This window comes from Fukomys damarensis, unplaced genomic scaffold (assembly GCF_012274545.1).
Source record: "Fukomys damarensis isolate Sample0158 unplaced genomic scaffold, DMR_v1.0_HiC HiC_scaffold_20, whole genome shotgun sequence".
NCBI lineage: Eukaryota > Metazoa > Chordata > Mammalia > Rodentia > Bathyergidae > Fukomys > Fukomys damarensis.
In genome coordinates, this window is record NW_022900932.1 from 43,673,094 (window position 1) to 43,692,909 (window position 19,816).

A 19,816-nucleotide genomic window follows, 5' to 3' on the forward strand; every position below is an offset into this window, starting at 1 on the left:
CTGCGCAAGGCTCAGATTGAGTTCCCTAACCTTCTGGATGGTTGAACTCCACAACGTTCTATTACAGCTTTCCCAAACCCTTTCTTTAAAGATGTTAAAAGTTGGGAACTCAGAAAAATACCTTTGATGACCACCTGCCTCTGCTACCCCTGATCTCAGTTAGCTGATGGCTGAACCCCATGACACTGACTGACCTCGGTCTGCAAGGCTCAGATTGAGTTCCCTAACCTTCTGGATGGTTGAACTCCACAACGTTCTATTACAGCTTTCCCAAACCCTTTCTTTAAAGATGTTAAAAGTTGGGAACTCAGAAAAATACCTTTGATGACCACCTCTGCCTCTGCAGAGTGGGTCCAAAGACTGGCACAGTCAGGAGGACTGAGAGTGTGGGGGGGTGCTTTGGGGGGTTTAGGGGCACCCGCGCAGCTACCTTCCCGGTGTTTGAGCGATGGCGGCTGGGTTGGGAGCTGGCGTGGTTCTCCTTCCGGCGGTGGATCGGGGCCTGGCTACCTCTGAGCGCTTGAGCGATGGCGGATGGGTGGGGAGCAGGCGTGCTTCCCTGCATTTCTTGATCTCCTTCTCCCTTGAGAATGATCTGTTTCCCTACATTCTATTATTTGTATTTTATTTTGCTATTTAGTTTTTTTCTCATGTTATCATGAATCAATCTCAGGATCCTGTGCTTGCAAGGCAGGCATGGCACCACTGAGTTAAATCTCCGGCCCCTTGCTCTTTATTTTTGCTCTGGGTTTCTCATGGAAGAGAAAAATGTGATATTTAAGATGGTGTGTCTGATTTTTGGCGGGGTTGGGGGTTTACTGAGGGTCAAACTCATAACCTTCCACTTGCAAGGCAGGAAGGAGAACCACTGAGCTGAAAGCCTGGCCCTATGTGTCTGATTTTTTTCACTTGTTTTTTGGTCTCAAAGTGCATCCATATTCTTACAAATGACTGAAGTTTATCTTTATGACAAGGTAGTACCCTCTGGTGTATAAATACTACATTTTCTTTATCCATTCTTCTGTTGGTGGACATATCAGCACCAAGATTTACCTATTATGAATTGTGCTGCTATCTACACGTGTATCTCTATAATATTATGTCTTTAAATTTTTGGGGACAAAGAACTGGGATGTGTCATGTACATGTACCAATTCCACTCAAGGAATATAAACATTATGTATTACAAACAAGTATGAAAAAAAAAGGGGAAGAGGATCAAGGGTAGATGGAGAGTGGAGAGGAGAGGGAGGGAAGGAGAGAAAGATTAAAAAAAGATGTGTTATGTATGTGTACCAAGTTCCCGCAAGGAATGTAAATATTATGTATATGTACTAATAAACTATTAAAAAAAACTATCAGAGTTTGTATCTGTATCTAGATATGGCTTGTATCTAGATGTCCTCCCAAAACCTCATGCAGTCATAGGTGGGGCTTTTTCAGAGGAGGCTGGATTTAGAGTGTGTGATGCTGGGATTAAGGGTATGTAATTTCTAAAATCAGTCCACTGTTCAGTTTGGCACCACCCTAATCCTGGTAGCCTAGATACAATATAAAGGGGGCAGAAAATTGCTGTTAAGGTTACTTGCTTGCTTTACCACATTCTGCCCACCACGAACTTTTTCTCCTCTGCATTTCCTATCTGCCAGGCCATCTTATCTTGGAGTCATCCAATTAGGGACTGAACCCTCTACAAACTGAGCTAAATAAAACTTTCCTCCCTTAACTTGTGGGTGTTGGGTATTTTGTCCCAGCAACAAGAAAAGTAATTAAGACAGAGTTGAAATGGACTTAGTAGATATTTACAGAGTGTTGCATGCAACAACAACAGAATACACATTCTTCTCAGCAGCACAGAACTTTCTCCAAAATAGGCCACATGATAAGCTAAAGCAGGACTTAAAAGAAAATGAGTTTTTCCCATCCTTGCTCAGTCCCTTCCCAGGATTACATCCCTCATCCCATTCCCCTGTAGCTATAACTCTGGTACAGATAAAATTGGCAACTATGTCTTGTGAACAAGTTTATGTCATCTTGTTCTCAGAAGATTCACAAGGCTCTGTCTTCTTCAAGGATAAATTACAAAACTGTGTTCCCTTGTCCTGTATCTGTAAACTCACTAGCTACATCTTTTCTTTGTTTAACACTCAGTCTTTTTTGGACAGAAATCTGACTGAAAGGTGGTGCACACCTAAATAAATCCTTCTGTTCCCATTGGTCTCTCCTGTCTCTTGGAGTCTGCAACAAAGCCATTAAGCTTGCTTAAATACAAAATAATTAAAATTATCCCAACATATTATCGGACCATAGAGCAAGCTTAATAATCTAGAAGAAATGAGCAAATTTTTGGACACGTACATATACATTAGCATTGGTTTTTTGTGTTCTAGATATTAGTCCTCTGGGGAGTAGCTGGAAAAATATTATCCCATTCTGTAATTTGTCTTTTCATTCTTTTGGTTGCTTCCTTTGCTGTGTAGAAGCATTTTTATTTGATATAATCCCCTTATTTCTTCCAGCAGATTCATGTTTCTGTTCCTCTATCTAAATCCTTCATCTGTTTTTATTTGATTCTAGTCCAGACATCCTGTAGATATTTTAAAACTGTTTTAAACATCACACAATGTGTGTATGCATCTGAACATCACACATTACCCCCCAGTAATGTACTCCAATTTTTATAGTTGTATGTATCAGTTTAAAAATGTTTAAATACTTGAATAAATAAATAATAAAGTATTTATGAGTTGTAAAATAATAAGTAAAACAAGTATTAAACTGTGTAACAGAATTATGCACACAGAAAAATAAACCAGCAAACTACTATGTTAAGTGAATTTAGCAAGGTTTTTGGGGATAAAGTCATAAAAATAACAAAGTATACTTTCATGTGGGCATATTAAAAAGAGCAAATTAAAAAGTAAACATTTACAATAAATTCAAACATCTAATTTATTTAGAAAAAAAATACATGTGCAAACTACTATATTGAAAACAAAACACCAAGAAAATTAAAAAACATGTAAGTTGAAAACATAACCGTGTCCATAGAATGAAAGATTTAACATGTCAAGACATCACTAATTTCCAAACTGATCTATATATTTAATATACCCTGATAATAATCTCAGCACGGTCTCTTGAGAAATTGACAAGCTGGACTTTAAACATTTATTTGGAGATACAAAAAACTAGCAAGAGCCAGAAAACAATTATTAAAGCAGAACAAATTTGAAAAATGCCAGTTATCAAAACACACTATAAACTTTTAAACTTCAAACTCAAAACAGCACAAAGCCTATCAAGCTGACACACATATGCATTTTGTACTTATATTAGCTTGTGTTGGGAGAGGATTGGAGCCATAGTGTGAATTTGGGAACTACAAGAGCACCGAAGTGCAGTGTAACAGAAACAAGCTTACCTTGGGAATGAAGTAGTTTCTGAATCTGAGGTTACAGGTTGCTGCATGCGGTACGTTGTTTGGAATGAGGTTAATGTACCTCTGGATCTCATGCACCATGGCATCTGTGTAGGGCATGTGACTCCTGTCCTGCATGCAGGGGCTCCGGTGTCGGCCAATCACACGGTCAATCTCTTCTTGTACTTTTGCTGATAAGACACAATAAAGAAATGCTAAATAAGAGAAAAAGGCACAATTGCCATAGCAATGCAGGCCTACATGAAGCATGATGAACGTGTGCCCACAGCATCACAAGGTTATCAATACACCTAGAATTAAAGAGATAACTGCCATGTTATGTGCACACATTACTCTCCTACAACCTAACTTAAGTCTGCATGTAACTAGATATTTCTGTACATGATCATCCACACAGATAAACACAATGAAATATTTCAATATCTAAATATCTTATACATATGGATTCCAGAAATTACTGTCCATTCCAAAAGAAAAATGAAAAACATATTAATTTCATATAAAAGTAATGATGGTCCTTAATGGTCCAAATTCAATTCGAGATTTAACTCATGAAAATCCAAATGGAGGATAGTAATTTTTTACTTTTTCAACCAAACTGAACTTTTAAAAGTCTATCACAGGTTTTTGAAAAGAAAGAAAATCTGTTTTATCTAATATTGCAAGTGATTTTCATACCCTGGAAATTTAATAGCTTTAGAGTTAAAGATACCACTTTTTTTTTTTTTTTTTTTTTTTTTTGGTATCAGAGATTGAACTCAGGCCCTTGTCCTTGTAAGGCAGGTGGCGGCACCATTGAGCTAAATCCCCAGTCCCAAAGATACCACTTTTTGTAGAAAAGAAGAAAGCCCTCTTCACCCTTGTGGAACAATGCCCTGTCTTTAAGCTCCACATCATGCTTCTATTGAGAATTATATGTGGTACTTATAATTACTCAGTTAATTTCTCATTTTGCAATTAGAATCAGCACAGTCATCACCACCATCAGTAGATCAAGATGTTCTCTCACAACAGGTGAATAGTCCATAACACTGTAAAATACCGATCTTTACAACTGTTTAATCAGTTTTATTTGTATACAGTACTAGTGACCTATTTTGCTATTGTTTTTGTAGATCATATGAAATTATAAAAGAAGATTCTGACAGTAGTTATTTTGTACATATACATATATGTTGCCCAAATAATCATAAACAATAAAGATTGGCCGGGTATGGTGGCACACGCCTGTAATCCCAGCACTCGGGAGGCTGAGGCAGGAGGATTGCTATGAGTTTGAGACCAGCCTGGGCTACATAGTGAGTTCCAGGTCAGTCTCAACTACAGAGTGAGACCCTGTCTCAAAAAACCCCAAAAACCAAAAAAAAAAAAGATTGAAGTGCTCCAGCAAAAGAAATTGAATCTTACGAACAGATATGTATTATGGATGGGTTTGTGTGTGTTGTGTGTGTTTATTTGCAATTTGCAGTGGCACATTTCTCATTCTCACACTTCCCAGTGTCACTCACTGTAATATTCTAGAAATTTCTTCTACAATTCAGGTTCACATTTATAAATAATGACTATTTCTATTACTTGATAGTACTATTTTTGGTCAGTTTCTAGATCTTCCTACAAATGGTGATGAGAACTTACATCTCCATCACCACCTCAAACAAAATATACAGACAGACAGACAGACACACACGAATACACACTTTCTGTCACACCATGTTTTGCAATGTAATTATATCATAATTCATATTACAGCAGTATTCACTGTATATATCAATATGACTTCAGATATATTGTTCACATATAAAACACCTGGAATTATACTTGATTTTCAGACTTAAAAGTGTCTATTTCAATTCCTAACTTTTAGATGTGAGTATAGAATTATTGCAAATGCCCACATATGTTTCAAACTTCTGGGAATAACTTTCTATTACTAAAAGGAGCAAATAATTGACCATTTCTGTTTTGTTTTTGGTGTCTTCCCTCACGCCTCAATTTTTTATGTGGTATCTTCCAGTCATGGTGCCCAATGACCTTCCTGACACTCATACTCCTCAATGAGCTTGCCTGATTCCTGGAATCCATGACTTTGTCTACCTTTGTTTCAGACATTCAGATAGAGCACATCTTTTAGTGTCTTCTAAAAAAGAAAAAACAGAGACAACTTCTAAGTACAACAATATCCTTTGTCTATGAACACACAAGATTACAGCTGTTCTTGAGAACTGCATGACCATTCTTATTCTTACTCTTCATAAGGGGCCTGATTTATGCCCTAAAGTTTCACTGATTTTCTGCTTTAAATCTGGTTCTAAAACTCCAGAGTTGCGGGTGTGTGTCTGGGGATTTAGCTCAGTGGTTCCGCTGCCTGCCTTGCAAGCACAAATTCCTGAGTTCAATCTCAGGCAAACAAACAAACAAATAAATAAACAAACAAATAAAAATAAAAAATAATAAAACTCCATAATTCTATGTCATGGGATGAATGTTTTCATTTCTTTCACTTTGTTTATCAATTGGTTAGAATTTTCTTTCTAGATTGCAGAAAAAGAGGTGCTTCTACTAGAACTACTCATTCTCTGGCGTTGACACTGGCTGCTGAATTTCAGGAACAAGATGGAGAAAAGAGCTAATGGCCTTGGAAGTGAGTGGACTCTTACTTAACCCTTACTTTCATCACTGAAACATATTCTTTCCCTGTCTCTTTGTGTCCCTGAATAGGGCTCCAATGTTCAGTTTTTCTAGAGAGAGAGCCTCTCCTTCCTTTAGGTGAAAAGAGTTACCTGATAAATGGACAAGTATAGGGTGCCTGGTCAGGGAAAGCCTCCTGTTTTCAGAACATAACTACTATTCAAAGTCTCTTTTCTTTTAAAATCAAACATAAAACTCTAGCCCAATTAATTTACCTGTGCTTTCAGCAATCCCCTTCTATGAAATCCAGACTGAGTGTATTTTGTCAACAAGATACAGAGGTTTGATGCTTTTGCTCTTGCTCATACCTCACTTCTCTCATTCATTTTCCTCTATTGTTAAAATTTGTTTCATTTTTATTCTTTCATCATATTTGTGGGAATAACAGCTAATATTACACAAATTTTAATAATTAAGACTAGGAGAAAAGTTTGGACTTTAGCAGTTCTTCAACTACCTCTATTGTCATACCTGTGATCTCTGGGTACTTTAGCAGAAGCAAGAGTCCATATCTCAGGGTGGTGCTTGTTGTTTCGGTTCCAGCTATAAACAGGTCAGTTACAGTGGCCATCAAGCTTTCAATAGTAAATTCAGAATGCTGACTGTGCTTTTCCTAAAATTTTTATCATTTAATTATTAGTTACCATCATATTAAATTACAAAATAACACAAGGAGTTAAAAAATAAACAAAAGTTAAAAATAGACACTATGTTATTAATATTATAACACTACAGGGGCTGGGGATTTTAGCTCAGTGGTGACTGTGCCTGCCTCGCAAACACAAGATCCTGAGTTCAATCCTTAGTACAAAGCAAACAAACAAACAAACAAAATATTATAAGACCTCATTGTATGGCAAAATGTGAATGGGCTGAGCCAATCTTCATTTCCTACATCCCTTCTTTTTTTTTTTCTATTTGATACTTTAGTTAATTAAGTTTATTGGTACATTTTAGGTATACAATAGATGACATTTATCACTGGGAATTTGTACCTTTTTTGAGGGGGGATTTGTACCTCTACACGATATATCTTGGTTATTTTTTCGCCATTCCCTTGCCTTCCTTCAACATTTTCACCCTCCCTATTTACAAAGACCTGATTGTTTCAAAATTCCATTTTGTGGGTTTATTGCAGTTACGTTAGCCGTGAAAAATATTTCATGTCGATGATATAACAGAAGAAAACTGCTGATGCCATTTTCTCTTTCCTTCTTGTTACACAAAACACATACATGACAATGGAAGTAATGACAACGAAGGCCACTACATAAATGAATTGTAAGGGGAACAATTCAACAGGAAGCGATAACAGTTGTAGATATCTATTACACCAAACGTCAGGGTACCCAGATTCTTAAAACAAAAACTACTGGACTTTAAAGGACAGAGATACACATTAACACCATCATAGTGGGTTTCAATACCTCGCTTGTGCAGCTGGCTAGGTCAACCAGACAGAAAACAAGGAAACATCAGAGTTAAACTACACCAATGAACAAGTGAACTAAACAGATATCTACAATGCCTCCTTCAACAACAGAATATACATTTTTCTCATACACACGTAACTTTTTCTAAAGTAGAGCATAACTTAGGCCATAAAGCATTTTTAAATCAAAACAGAAGAAGTGAAATAATCCCCTGCATACTATTTAGACAGACGACAAGAGCCTGACTTTTTCATTTTTCTCCTGCTGCCAGAACAGGGAGCACAGCTTGACCAGTGGCTGCTCCCCACTTTTGTTCTCCCTTACCCCTCCCCGACCATGAACTAGAACAGTTTCTTCCATACCCTCCCTGGCATTCAAGCAGTGTCTTCCCTGGCGATCAAGCTGCCCCTCCCCATTCCCACAAGAGTGCAGCCAGTCGATGTGGCGCCCCTCCCCTCCTCCACCACTTTAGATGCTACTGTTGCCTTTTCAAAGAAGGAAGAGAATGGCCCGCTGTGGCTAAAATCTCATGCAATTTGCCTTTTACCAGAATATTACCATGTAAAAATAGACCGTATGTTCTAATTGTTTAAAGATTCTGATGCTTACTACAAATGCATGCACACAATAAGTACTAAGGCGCTTAAGGAGTGTTTCATGGATGACCAGTTACACATTCTTAGGAAGTACAGAGCTTACCAATGAACCTCAAAGTGCAAGAAAATACTATTTTTACCTGTTCCATTCTGATCAGGAAACAATCAATGAAGTCACGAGGATTGTGGATGTCCAAGGATTCTTGGTGCTCTTTGATTTTCTTCAAAATGTAAGTTTTTATATGAGCAAAATTTTTAAGTACTTTTTTGTGACTTCCTGGGAGATAATCAATGAAAGCCGGGAAAATATTGTAGACCTTAAATATTGGAAAATATTCATTAGGCCCAATGTGGTGATGCAAACCTGTAATCCCAAAAAATCAGGAGACTGTGGGCTGTGGTGGGAGAATTGCTTAAGCACAAGGTTCAAAACCAGCCTTAACAACAAAGTGAGACCCTATATTTTAAGAAAACTATTGAATTAGAAATGTATGCATCCCCATAATGTCAAAAAATGATTTATTGCATTCACAAATATGGTAATACTAACACAGATTGGCTATTTGATATTAAGAGATTATTGATGTTTTTAGGGTGACAGTGTATTTTGGTTTTGTTGAAAAAAGAGCTTATGGATCAAATGTAAGTGATATGAAGTGTGGGATATTCATTAATATAACATGGAGGGGGATTGTTCTGTGGATTGGCTTATGTGGTGGTTAAGTTATGACTATATGGGCACTTATTGCACTAGCTTAACTACTTTGAATATGTTCAAAATTCTTTATAATAAAAAAGTTAAAAATTAGAAACATATGTTGAGCTCATGCATTACACATGACAATACCTAGTCATAATTGAAACACTCAGCAAACTTCCACTAATTTAAATAGGCAGGCCCATGCAGATGCATGGTGCCTCTTCCCCAGTGTGAGCAACAGGCCCAGCAAATGCATGGCACCCACCCCACTACAAAGCAGCTCCAAGCTACAATGTGTAGTGACCATCCACCTACACAAGCAAGCAGACCTGTGCTGGATGCAGGGTGCCCCCTATGTGAGCAAGCAGGCCCGATTTGGAAATGCACTGCTACCCTCATTCTTATGCAAGGTGCAAACATCCACCAACTCCAAATATGCTCTACATTTTACTTCCTCTTGGCACAGGGGAGCAGAGGCAAGAACTAAACCAACTAACCTGATCCTGGCCAAGGACAACATTCAGGGAGAGACAAAGGAACCAGACCCTGTGATTGTTGACACTGAGACCAAGAGTCCACTTGAACCCTTACCATGCATTCTATATTCAGCAGACACCAGAGGGCCAATGGTGCTTCCTATCTACCAATAGGAACAAAGACACACAACATCATGTGACAGTAAAACAATTAGGGATGAACAGAATGGCCTCCGGTGCAAGGATGGCACATCAAAAACCCATAAGCCCCGAAACTAGGCAGAGAAAAATCAAGACCAACTGGCCCCAAAAGCAGGTCTTTGAAAGAAACTTCTCATTCAAAAATATAAACTTTGGGGCCAGGGATTTAGCTCAGTGGTTCTGTTGCCTGCCTTGCAAGCACAAGGACCCGAGTTTGATCCTCGGTATTCGCGCCAAAATAGAAATTTTTTCTTTGATTCAATCTTTTCTAGAATTTTCTACTTATTATGTTTGTCTTTCATTTATCAGGTTTCTTGGAGGTTTATAGTTTTTCACCCATTTTTTAAATGTTCTTTTCTCTCCTTTTCTCTTTTTCCATTTTAACTTTTTTCTCTTCCTCATCTTTCATTTCTTGTATTTTGCTGTTTATATTTTTTCTTCCTTTACTCACTTGATTTTTCCTCAACTGTTCCCTAATACACTGAATTCCTTTTACACCTCAGTAGAGCTCCCTTATCACTTTTCCCACCTCTCTGGTCTCCTGGTGTATACTAGTATACTAGTAAGCATTACGAGCCTCTGGAGAGCTAACTTTATTGTTTGTAGAAGATGTTTCATTAGTAGATTCTTATTGTAGGTCAATAGCATGTCAATATTTGTTTTGTGTTAGTGTTTGTTTGCCTTAGTATCCACACTGTGATTATATATCTCTTCTGTATAGTTAAGGTTGGTACATTATTGGTTCTTAGGGTTTATCAATCCTTGGCTTGTATTTGATACTATAACTGACACTGATATTACTACTATAACCAAGGTGACATAGCTGTTGTTATTAATTGATTTGCTCAGGATGCCAATATATGGGTTTCTTTGGGGTCATTAACAATACTGTGGCATGTTCCTGGAGAACTGGGTACTGGGAAAAGTAGGAAAAATGGAATGAAGATGCATTATGTACATGTACAAGCTCCACACAGGAATGTAAAATGTATGTACTGCAATAATGTATAGTGCTAATTTTTTAAAAGATTAAAGTTAAAAAATTAAAAATATATAAAAGTATAGTGAATAAAAAGCAGTCTCAATTTTTTCATGTGTTTTAAAATTTTGAGCAAAGCATTTTATTAAACATAGAAAGAAGTCACCTATGTTGATAGTTTTAAGTGAGCAAACTATATGGTCTAAGACGATAAGAATTTCATATATTGTGTAGGAATATTTACATTTCTATATTAAGACATTTCCATACCATTTCTCTTTACTTTCAAGCTTGAAATATAGAATAACATGAGTTGCTGTGATTAACATTTTATAGATGAAGACAGAGGTTAAGGAAGTTCAGGAAGTCCTATATAGAATACAGAGCCACTCCCTGCTATTTCTACTCCTAGCAATCAAGATAAAGTCAAAATTTTTATAACTGAGAGGATTGCAAAAATACTACAAAACCCAAGTCAATATTTCATGGGTATGTTCACCAGAGAGATTAAATTATTACCATTCATAAAACTGTATTCAAGGAAAAGTGTAGGATGTGCTAGCACAACAGAGGGCCTTGCAGTGATACGCAGCTATGCATAATACACTCTAAAAGCCAGTCATTCTGTCACCCTAACCCTGTTACTTTCTCATCTGGGACCTTAGTGGAAGGATCAAACAACCCACACTGTTTAGAGATTCCGGGAGTGTCTGTGTGCCCAAACATTATTATTGTTGATGTCCTAAAGTAGGGTCTTTCTGCCAGTTAATGTCATGAAGTCTCCAACTGTTGATTGGCAGACAAGCCTCTGGGCAATGGAAACTTTCAATAAAAGCTCCATAGGTGTCCTTCTGAGCAGTCACCAAGAACTGCTTGAGGGTGGAGCTTGGCAGGGAAATCCCTGACCAATGCATAAGATCTGGACAGGACTGTGGTGTCCAAACTTTCATCTCACAGTTGGCACAATAGACAGCCCATTCTTGCCCAAAATTTTCAAAAAACATCAAGCAAAAACTGTCATAATCAACTTTACCAGAACTTTGAAAAACAGTCAAAGTTCACAACAACAAAAAGAAAGCTGAATGAAAAGGTGAATTGGCCAACTCCACACAAGGAATGTGAACATTATGTGGTCCGAACATGTGCTAATTAAAAAAAAGAGAGAAAGTTTTCAAAGGAAGGTGGGCAACAAAAGTGGTAGAAAAATTTTGTGGCAATGCTTTTGTTCTTGTCCCGTCTTCCTCCTTGGCTTGACCTAGGATTTGACAAGGGCAATGTTCTGGGTTCCAGAGAACAGAGATTATGCTTCTCTGTTCTCACCTTGCTGAGGACCCCTGGAGCTACTGAAGCAAGGCACTTGTCTTTGTGTAACCACTCACTGGGGGAAAGCAGTGGGCAATATCGCAAACCCTACAGTGCCACTAACAAGCCAGGGACACCTGAAACAAATGAGTTTAGTTAGGGCACATGGTAGAACACTGAAACCCTGGGAAGTAAAGCTGAGAAGAGTATTTTTGGAAAATTAACACACCCAAAAGTGCCCACACACTCGCCTACTGATTAATTTAAAAAGCTAGAAACCTGCTCAGGAAAAGACAAAGGCTAAGAAAGGACCTGAAAAGAACATAAGCTTTCACCTCTGCTCAATTCTAGACTGTTTAACAGCAAGTAAAGGCTATGACAAGCAGTGCCTGCCACAGCCAACCTGGAGGAAATTTCCTCCTGCTTTGTGTTCTCCCTCCTTTCCTTCCTTGCTTCCTTCTATAGTCTCCCACATTGCTGTATCAAGGAAGTCTTTGTCAAATCTTGCTGCACATAATAAGCAAAAGGAACAGAGGGTTCAGAGACCACATCTCACAATGAATAAACATTTTTTGAATATTTGAGAGAAGTCATTGCAGATAGCTATAGCCTGCAGAAGGAAAGAGAGGGAGGGAAGGAGGGAGGGAGGGCAGTCAAGCAGGCCCAAAGCAAATTAAAAGTCGAGAGAGAGAGACAGAGAGAGAGAGACAGAGAGAGAGAGAGGGAGAGAGAGAAAGAGAGAGAGAGAACAAGAAGGAATCTTATGGCCCAGGCAAAATTTCATAAACCAATCTATCTGAAGTAAATGTTTGAGAAGTGGACACTAATGTAGAATTTTGAACTTTTCAGAGAAATTGGTACAAAGGCTTTATTAGGAAAAGATCTTGGTCTCACCTGCATCCATGGGGAGTTCAAAATCTTGAAGTTTTCATTGAATTTTTCCATCAAGATAAGAAAATTCTCATCTTTATAATCAAAACGTTTCTGGAAGATAATGGAGCATATCACATTGCAGGGAGCACAGCCCAGGATCAAGGTAGGATCACAGGATGAACCTAAAGAAGTGGAAATATTTTTAAAAGACTGTTATAATACACTTATAAAAGTCTGTGTCTTTGAACTAACAATTGTAATTTTAGTCTCTAAAGCAATACTGAAATTGGGCTCACCTTATAGAAATTACACTTACATGCTAAAAATCAACATTACTTTTTCTTCTACATTTCACTTGACCATTCTATTGTAGCTTGTTTGATAATCATTTTGCAAATCTGCTTTTAAGATTCACTGCCTCACATACACATCACTATCTTTGTGTATATATTTCTTACCCAAGGTCCATGTTGTTTTGGAGGCCAAAAGAAAATAATGAAGTGACCAGTTTTTAAACCACCTCAAAATTCAAGTTATTAGTTCAGAACCACATTTCTGTGGAAAGCAAAGAGAAAGACTAAAGAGAGAGTGCAGGAAACACAAGTACTTGATGAAACAAATGGAGAAGTCAAAAGCCATGCCATATTTGTGCCATATGAAAAGAAAAACAAATGATAAATTATTATAAGATAGATTTGTTTGCCAAAATGAAATAAATCATTTCAAATTTGAATCACAGACAAGGGAGACACAACAGATTAAATTGATAAACATATTCTATTTCTTTATTTCTTTCTATCCCCATCAAGTTTATTGGCACATTTCAAACAAACACTATAGTTACATTTACCATTGGGATCTTGTACCTCTACATGACAGGTCTTGGTTCTTATTTTTTCCCCTTGTCCCTGCCCTCCCTTCACCCCCTTCACCCTTTCCTATTTACAAAAACTTTATTTCTATTTTTTCCTTTTTCACATTTTAAAAATATTCCCTTATTTTCTTTCCCCTTCCCTTCCCACTTCCCCTTTAGCCATTTTCTTCCTATTTCACACTATCAATTATACTATTTGAACTTTATTTATACTTTTAGTTTTTCACACCAGAGAAACCATTCAGTCTTTACTCAAGTGTGTCCTATTTATTTCACTTAGGAGTACAGCCTTAATGTGCATCCATTTAGCTCTAAATGTCTCTAGTTTCTCATTCTTTATGACTGAGTAGTACTTCATTTTATAGAAAAACCACATCTTCTTTATCCATTCTCCAACTGATGAGCAATTGGGCTGTTTCAAAGTTTTAGCTATTAAAAACTGTGCCCCTATAAACATGGGTGCATATGTATCACTGTGTTATGATTCTTTTAATTCTTTTGGAAAGATACCCAGCAGAGGGAAGCCTGGATCAAATGGAACCTCTAATCCAAGTTCTCTGAGGTATCTCCATATTCCACAGTGGTTGCACGTGTCTGTACTCCCACCAAAAATGGAGAAGGGTTTGTTCCCCACACAGCCCTGCCAGCATTTGTTATTGGTTTATTTCTTAATAGCAGCCATTCTTTCTGGGGTGAGGTGGAATCTCAGTGTTGTTTTCATCTGCATCTCTTGAATGACCAGTGATGTTGAACATTTTTTCCATGTATTTATTTGCTGCTTTTACTTCTTTGTCTGAGAACTGTCTGTTCTTTTCAGGTGTCCATTTTTTAATCAGGTCTTGGAATTTGGGGGTCTGATTTTTTTAGGTCTTTGTATAGTCCAAGATAATAGTCCTTTGTCTGAGGAGTAGCTGCTAAAATTTTTTTCCTGCATTGTAGGTTGTCTCTTAGCTCTGTTGGTGGTTTCTCTTGCACTGCAAAAACTTTTTAATACAAGGAGATCCCAGTTGTTGATTCTTTGTGCATGTGCTCATGCTGCTGATGATTTGTTCATAAAGTCTTTTCCTATGCCAATGTCTTTGAGAGTTCTAACTAATTTATCTTCCAGCAAGCTTAGTTTTTCTGTTTTGATATTTAGATCTTTAACCCACTTGGATTTAGTTTAGTGCATATTGAAAGATAGGCATCTAGTTTTAATCTTTGGCAAGTTGAAAGCCAGTTTTTCCAGCACCATTTTTATTATTATTATTATTATTATTATTATTATTATTATTATTATGTATTGGAGATTGAACTCAGGACCCTGTGTTTGGGAGGCAGGCAGCGGAACCTCTGAGCCATCCTTGGCCCCCTCCAGCACCATTTATTAAAGATGCTATCTTTCCTCCACTGGGGATGGTTGGCTCCTTTGTCAGAGATGCCTGATGTTGTTTCTTTATCTTCTAATCTATTTCACTGATCCTTGGGTCTGTTTCTTTGCCAGTACCATGCTGTCTTTATCACAGTGGTTCAGAATTGTGATAATCTTCTGCCATGTCTCTGGTGTCTAGAATGGTTTTGCTCTTCTAGGTCTGTTCTGGTTCCAAATGAATTTTTGGATTGTTTTCTCTACTTCTGTGAAGTATACTGTTGGGATTTCAACAGGGATTGCATTGAATCTGTATAGAAGTTTTGGAAGCATGGCCATTTTCACTATGTTGGTTTTTCCTACCCAGAATCAAGGGATGTCTTTCCATTTTCTTATAATCCTATTTGATCTCTTTTTTTCAAAGTACTGTAGTCTTCAGTATAGAGGTCTTTTGTCTCCTTCGTTAGATTGATTCCTAGATATTTCACTTTTTTGATGTTATTGTGAAAGGAATTGTTTCCCTAATTTAATTTCTCCCGTAGTGAGTCTGTTATTTGTGTACAAGAAGGCTATTGATTTTTGAGTGTTGACCTTGTATCTGGCTACTCTACTGAATCTGTCAATTAAGTCTAGAAGTCTTTTGGCAGAGTTTTTTTGAAGGGAGGGCCCGGGATAAGGCAAAAAAATGAGAACCAAGACCTGTCGTGTAAAGGTACAGGATCCCAATAATGAATGTAAGTGCACCGTATACCTAAAATGTACCAATAAACTCAATGAGGAAACAAAATAAATAAAAACTTTATGAACTGATAAAGTTAATTTATTTTTAAAAAGATGCACTTGGAGTTTGTTTTTAATTCAAGGTGAGGCCAACAATCAAAAGATGAAAACCATTAAACAGATTAATGGTTGCTCAGAATTCTCAAAACAAAGAGACATGCTATTCCAGGCAGAGCCACAAGATGAAGCACCAGGGTTGCCCAAAGGGCAGAAGGAGCAAAGGGAAATCATGCAACAGAAATACCACTGGGGTCTATACATGACAGTGTGAAGGAGGATATGTACACTGAGTAGGCCTCATTGGATAGGGTAGTTTGAATCATTTCATTAGGCTTTGGTTAGCATCACCATCCTTACTTTTCACATTCCTGGGGCTGGGATGATTTAAGGCAGAAGTTCAAGAATGATATGTGAGAATTTGATAAAGGAGACAGTTGGAGGTATGAACTACCGATGAGGTGGTTTGTGCATTAAAGGCATGCTTTCTTTTCGAAGAATTAGCTAGCTCTCAGACTGAGAGTTCCTCTCTACATGTGCAGGCGCCCATGATGCCAAATGATTATAAAAGATAGAAAATAAAAAACATGATTAATATGCAAATAAAGGGAAATGTGTGGAAAGTTAACAACAAAGCCAATTTACAGTCATGGAGATCAGGCTAAACAGTTACTAATATCTGAAATCCAGTTTAAAAATTATTTTCTACATCAGTGCTTGTATAGGTGTACAATTTTGTCATAGTATGTATTTACTCAAGATATGTAAAATAATATAGTAGTGGTTAGTTAAAACAGCTGATAGTTGATGTTTACAAGAAAAACACAATCATTGAGGGTTTCACTAATAAATACCTAGGAAAAATTTGAATAACTACTGGCAGAAATTGAAGGCACAAGCCTTAAAACAAACCCAAATGTGAAATTAAGGAAGATAAAAAATATGGACAATTAAATGACAGCACATGTCACTTTTTCCTGCTTCAAAAGAAATGATGACATCATTAAACCAAGTCCATTTGACAAGCATTCCCTGGTAAATTTTAGCCAATATCACTATGGAAAAAGAAGTTGCTCTTTAACGTTGTTTTAAACAAGGATCAAAACCTCCTACCTTCATCATATACTGATTTGAAAACAAGTAAACAGGAAATAATACAATTAAATTAGAGTTTTATCCATACTATATGCACTGTCATTGTGTACAAACACAACAAAGACAGGTACACAAACGTTCCTATGGCTCTTACTTTATATCATTCCCCTCCACATGAGGACTGACCACCTCCATCCAAAATAAAATATCTGGCCACACTGCAAGATCTAGAAGGACATCATTAGAGAAAAGTGCAGCCTGTGAAGGTCAGTGATATAAAGAGGCACCCACCATTGGTTTTTCTTAATTCTTCCACAAGGCAGGATGCTTCTTCTTGAACGCGGTCCTCAATGCTTCTCTTCCCCATCCCAAAATTCCTCAGGGTCATCAGCGAGAAACGCCGAATCTCCTTCCATTTTGTTCCATTGCTGAAAATGATTCCTATCAGAATGGGAAATAGAAACTAGAAGGCAGATCCCAGGCAAGCAAGAGGAAAGTGACATGAGGCAGCCACCAAGAAGACCACGATTCACCTTAGGAGCTCTTCTAGTCTCGTCCCATGACCACTGCCCAACAAATACACATGTACATGTATTCGCCTGCACACTTGCCTTGGACAGTATTTGTTTTTTCAACAATAGAAAAACTGCCTCTTCCAGAAAACTCCTCTCCAAGGTCATCCAGGGCTTCCTTCACAGCTTCATATCCATGCACCACCACAGTGGGCTTCATGCCAAAATACAGAGTGAACACGGGGCCATACACTTTGGAAAACTAGAAATAGGGAAGAAAATCATACCAAATAGCAGCAACAGAAGTATGCTGCATGCTGTACATTTATAGGTCACAGACAAGAGCTCTGTGAAGAACCTAAAAACATTCTCATATCACTTAAATAAACCTCTCTCTCTCTCTCTCTCTCTCTCTCTCTCTCTCTCTCTCATATATATGTATTGCAATCCCATAGTTCCTTCACATCAGACATAACTGGCTTCTTTGAAAACTTTAACTATCATGGCTAAGCAAAAATATACAGCCCATAAAGTAAATGGCTTCTGGAATAATACCTCAACTGAAACCACTTTTATTACCATTCACCTCAGGAAAAAAATAATAGCAAATAACTGAAACCAGAAAGGGTAGCAGCATTTTATTAATTTGATTCTACCATTCAACTTAATTCTTTCCATACTGACAAAATGCATTGTATCATCCCACTATTTGTGATGACACACCAAAAATAATAATCCACAGGAAGTATTTGCCATATGATAGCATGGTTTAATATTTTTGCCTCCAGGAACTTATTTTATTAAAAGTTGGAGTTAGTTTCCCTATGCAGTAACATGAAGCATACTTACATCAGTGAAGGACTTGCTGATGTCCCTAATATCTATCTGCAGAATATTTCCAATAATTGGAAGAGGAGTAGGGCCAGGAGGGAGCTTCCTTCTCCCAGAGCTCTGTCTCCAGAGTGAAAAGAGCAGCAGACAGGAGAGACCAAGCACCAGGACCACAACTGGATCCATTGAAGCTTTTATTTGCTTACTGAAACAACTGTGAGCTTGAAATCCAAAGCTTTTATAATGTTCACTGATAGCTTAGTTGCGACTCTTTGACACATAAGTAGCCAATCGGTTAAGCAATTCAGTCTCTTTTCTGAGTGGACTCTGACCCCCTGAAAACCATAAAAATAAGGTGTTCTTGACTGTTGTTATCCATCCCACTGCCCCACCCTGGAGATCCTGGTGTAATTATTCTAGGGTAGGGCTTGAGCATGGTTTGGTTCCTCTCAATACTTCAGGTGGTGCCAATGTATGGCCAGAATCTAGAATTAATGAGGCAAATTTCTATCAAAATTGTTCAATCTTGTCAATTATTAGACTGATGACCAGTTGAAAATTTATAACATTAATGGCACCCATGTACCTTATCCCTTGGTATACATATAATGTCTATCCAGTAATGCTTCACAAACACTGAGATATGCTCATTGACAAAACAAGTCTTCTGAAATGTTTTAATGTATTGGGCTAACATTACAACTGCATGAACATGAAACAACTAACATAACCCCTACAAACTTGAATGACCAAGCATGTATTAAGTAGTTAGCTAAGTAAATATGCACAGTTTTGCTACTAAACCCCTAAAATAACCAGAAGGCAGGAATTAGTGTTTTTAAATTATCAAACAGAGAAAGGGAGACTCTGGGACAATAGGAGACCTGTCTGGATGGCTCAGCTCATAGGTAGAGACCTGGGGTTTGAATGAGATCTCCTGGTGCCCACTGTACTGCAATATGGCTTTACCACAGCTATCTGAAGGACAATTTTAGCAAAAACAAAACAAAACAAAAAAACCCCTCAATTTACCTACTCTGAATGTTCACCACCTTATTCACAAAATAACTTAGTCATGATTCTCTAAGGCAATGAGGTATGTCTTCTTCCCTTTCCATCTCTACAGAAGTGAAATTTGCTCAGTTTCATTGAGGCACAAACCAATCCCAGAGAATTTAGTATGTAGGGCTAGAGCTGCTATGGTTCTCCCACCTCTAAATTATTTCCAGAAACAGGTGTTTCTTTTGGTTTCCTAGCTATCACTGTCAGAAACACTGGTATAAAGTAATACACTGCAAAGAAGAGAGATTACAGACAAAACAGTGGGCATGTGCCCATTCATGGTGGATGAGGAAAGCAGGGAGCATATTTTGTTAGCACCCATAGCACAAAAAGATGGCAAAAGAAAATGACAGGCCCTACAAGAAATGATATTTAGTGGTCATTAGGATCTAAATATCACCGGAATGTCATATATCACCAGATCACTAACAGCAATGCTTATACAAAAGAATGTTCTACAAAGATATCATTGTATTTGTTCTAAATTGATTAAAGAAACAATTTCTTTTTTATTTTTATTGTATATTTTTTGTAATCCCAGCACTTGGGAGGCTGAGGCAGGAGGATCACTGTGAGTTCTAGACCAGCCCAGGCTACATGGTGAGTTCCAGGTCAGTCTCAACTACA

At 37.6% G+C, this 19,816-nt stretch overlaps 1 protein-coding gene across 3 annotated transcripts in view; it reads right to left on the minus strand.

Annotated features, from left to right (window-relative positions):
- The window catches only part of LOC104867652 (cytochrome P450 2C55), a 28,257-nt gene extending 9,944 nt beyond the window's left edge, over window positions 1-18,313 (minus strand). Inside the window, exons 1-7 of one of the 3 annotated variants that reach the window (XM_010632062.1) lie at window positions 18,146-18,313; window positions 17,396-17,558; window positions 17,076-17,225; window positions 12,712-12,872; window positions 8,300-8,476; window positions 6,602-6,743; window positions 3,425-3,612 (exon numbers count right to left, since the gene is read on the minus strand). In XM_010632062.1, coding sequence (XP_010630364.1) covers window positions 3,425-3,612; window positions 6,602-6,743; window positions 8,300-8,476; window positions 12,712-12,872; window positions 17,076-17,225; window positions 17,396-17,558; window positions 18,146-18,313 — 1,149 coding nt within the window. Of the gene's footprint in view, window positions 1-3,424; window positions 3,613-6,601; window positions 6,744-8,299; window positions 8,477-12,711; window positions 12,873-17,075; window positions 17,248-17,395; window positions 17,559-18,145 lie in introns of those variants that run through there. The other 2 variants (XM_010632063.1, XM_010632064.1) reach the window with 2 other exon arrangements.
- Between the last annotated feature and the right edge of the window lie 1,503 nt (window positions 18,314-19,816).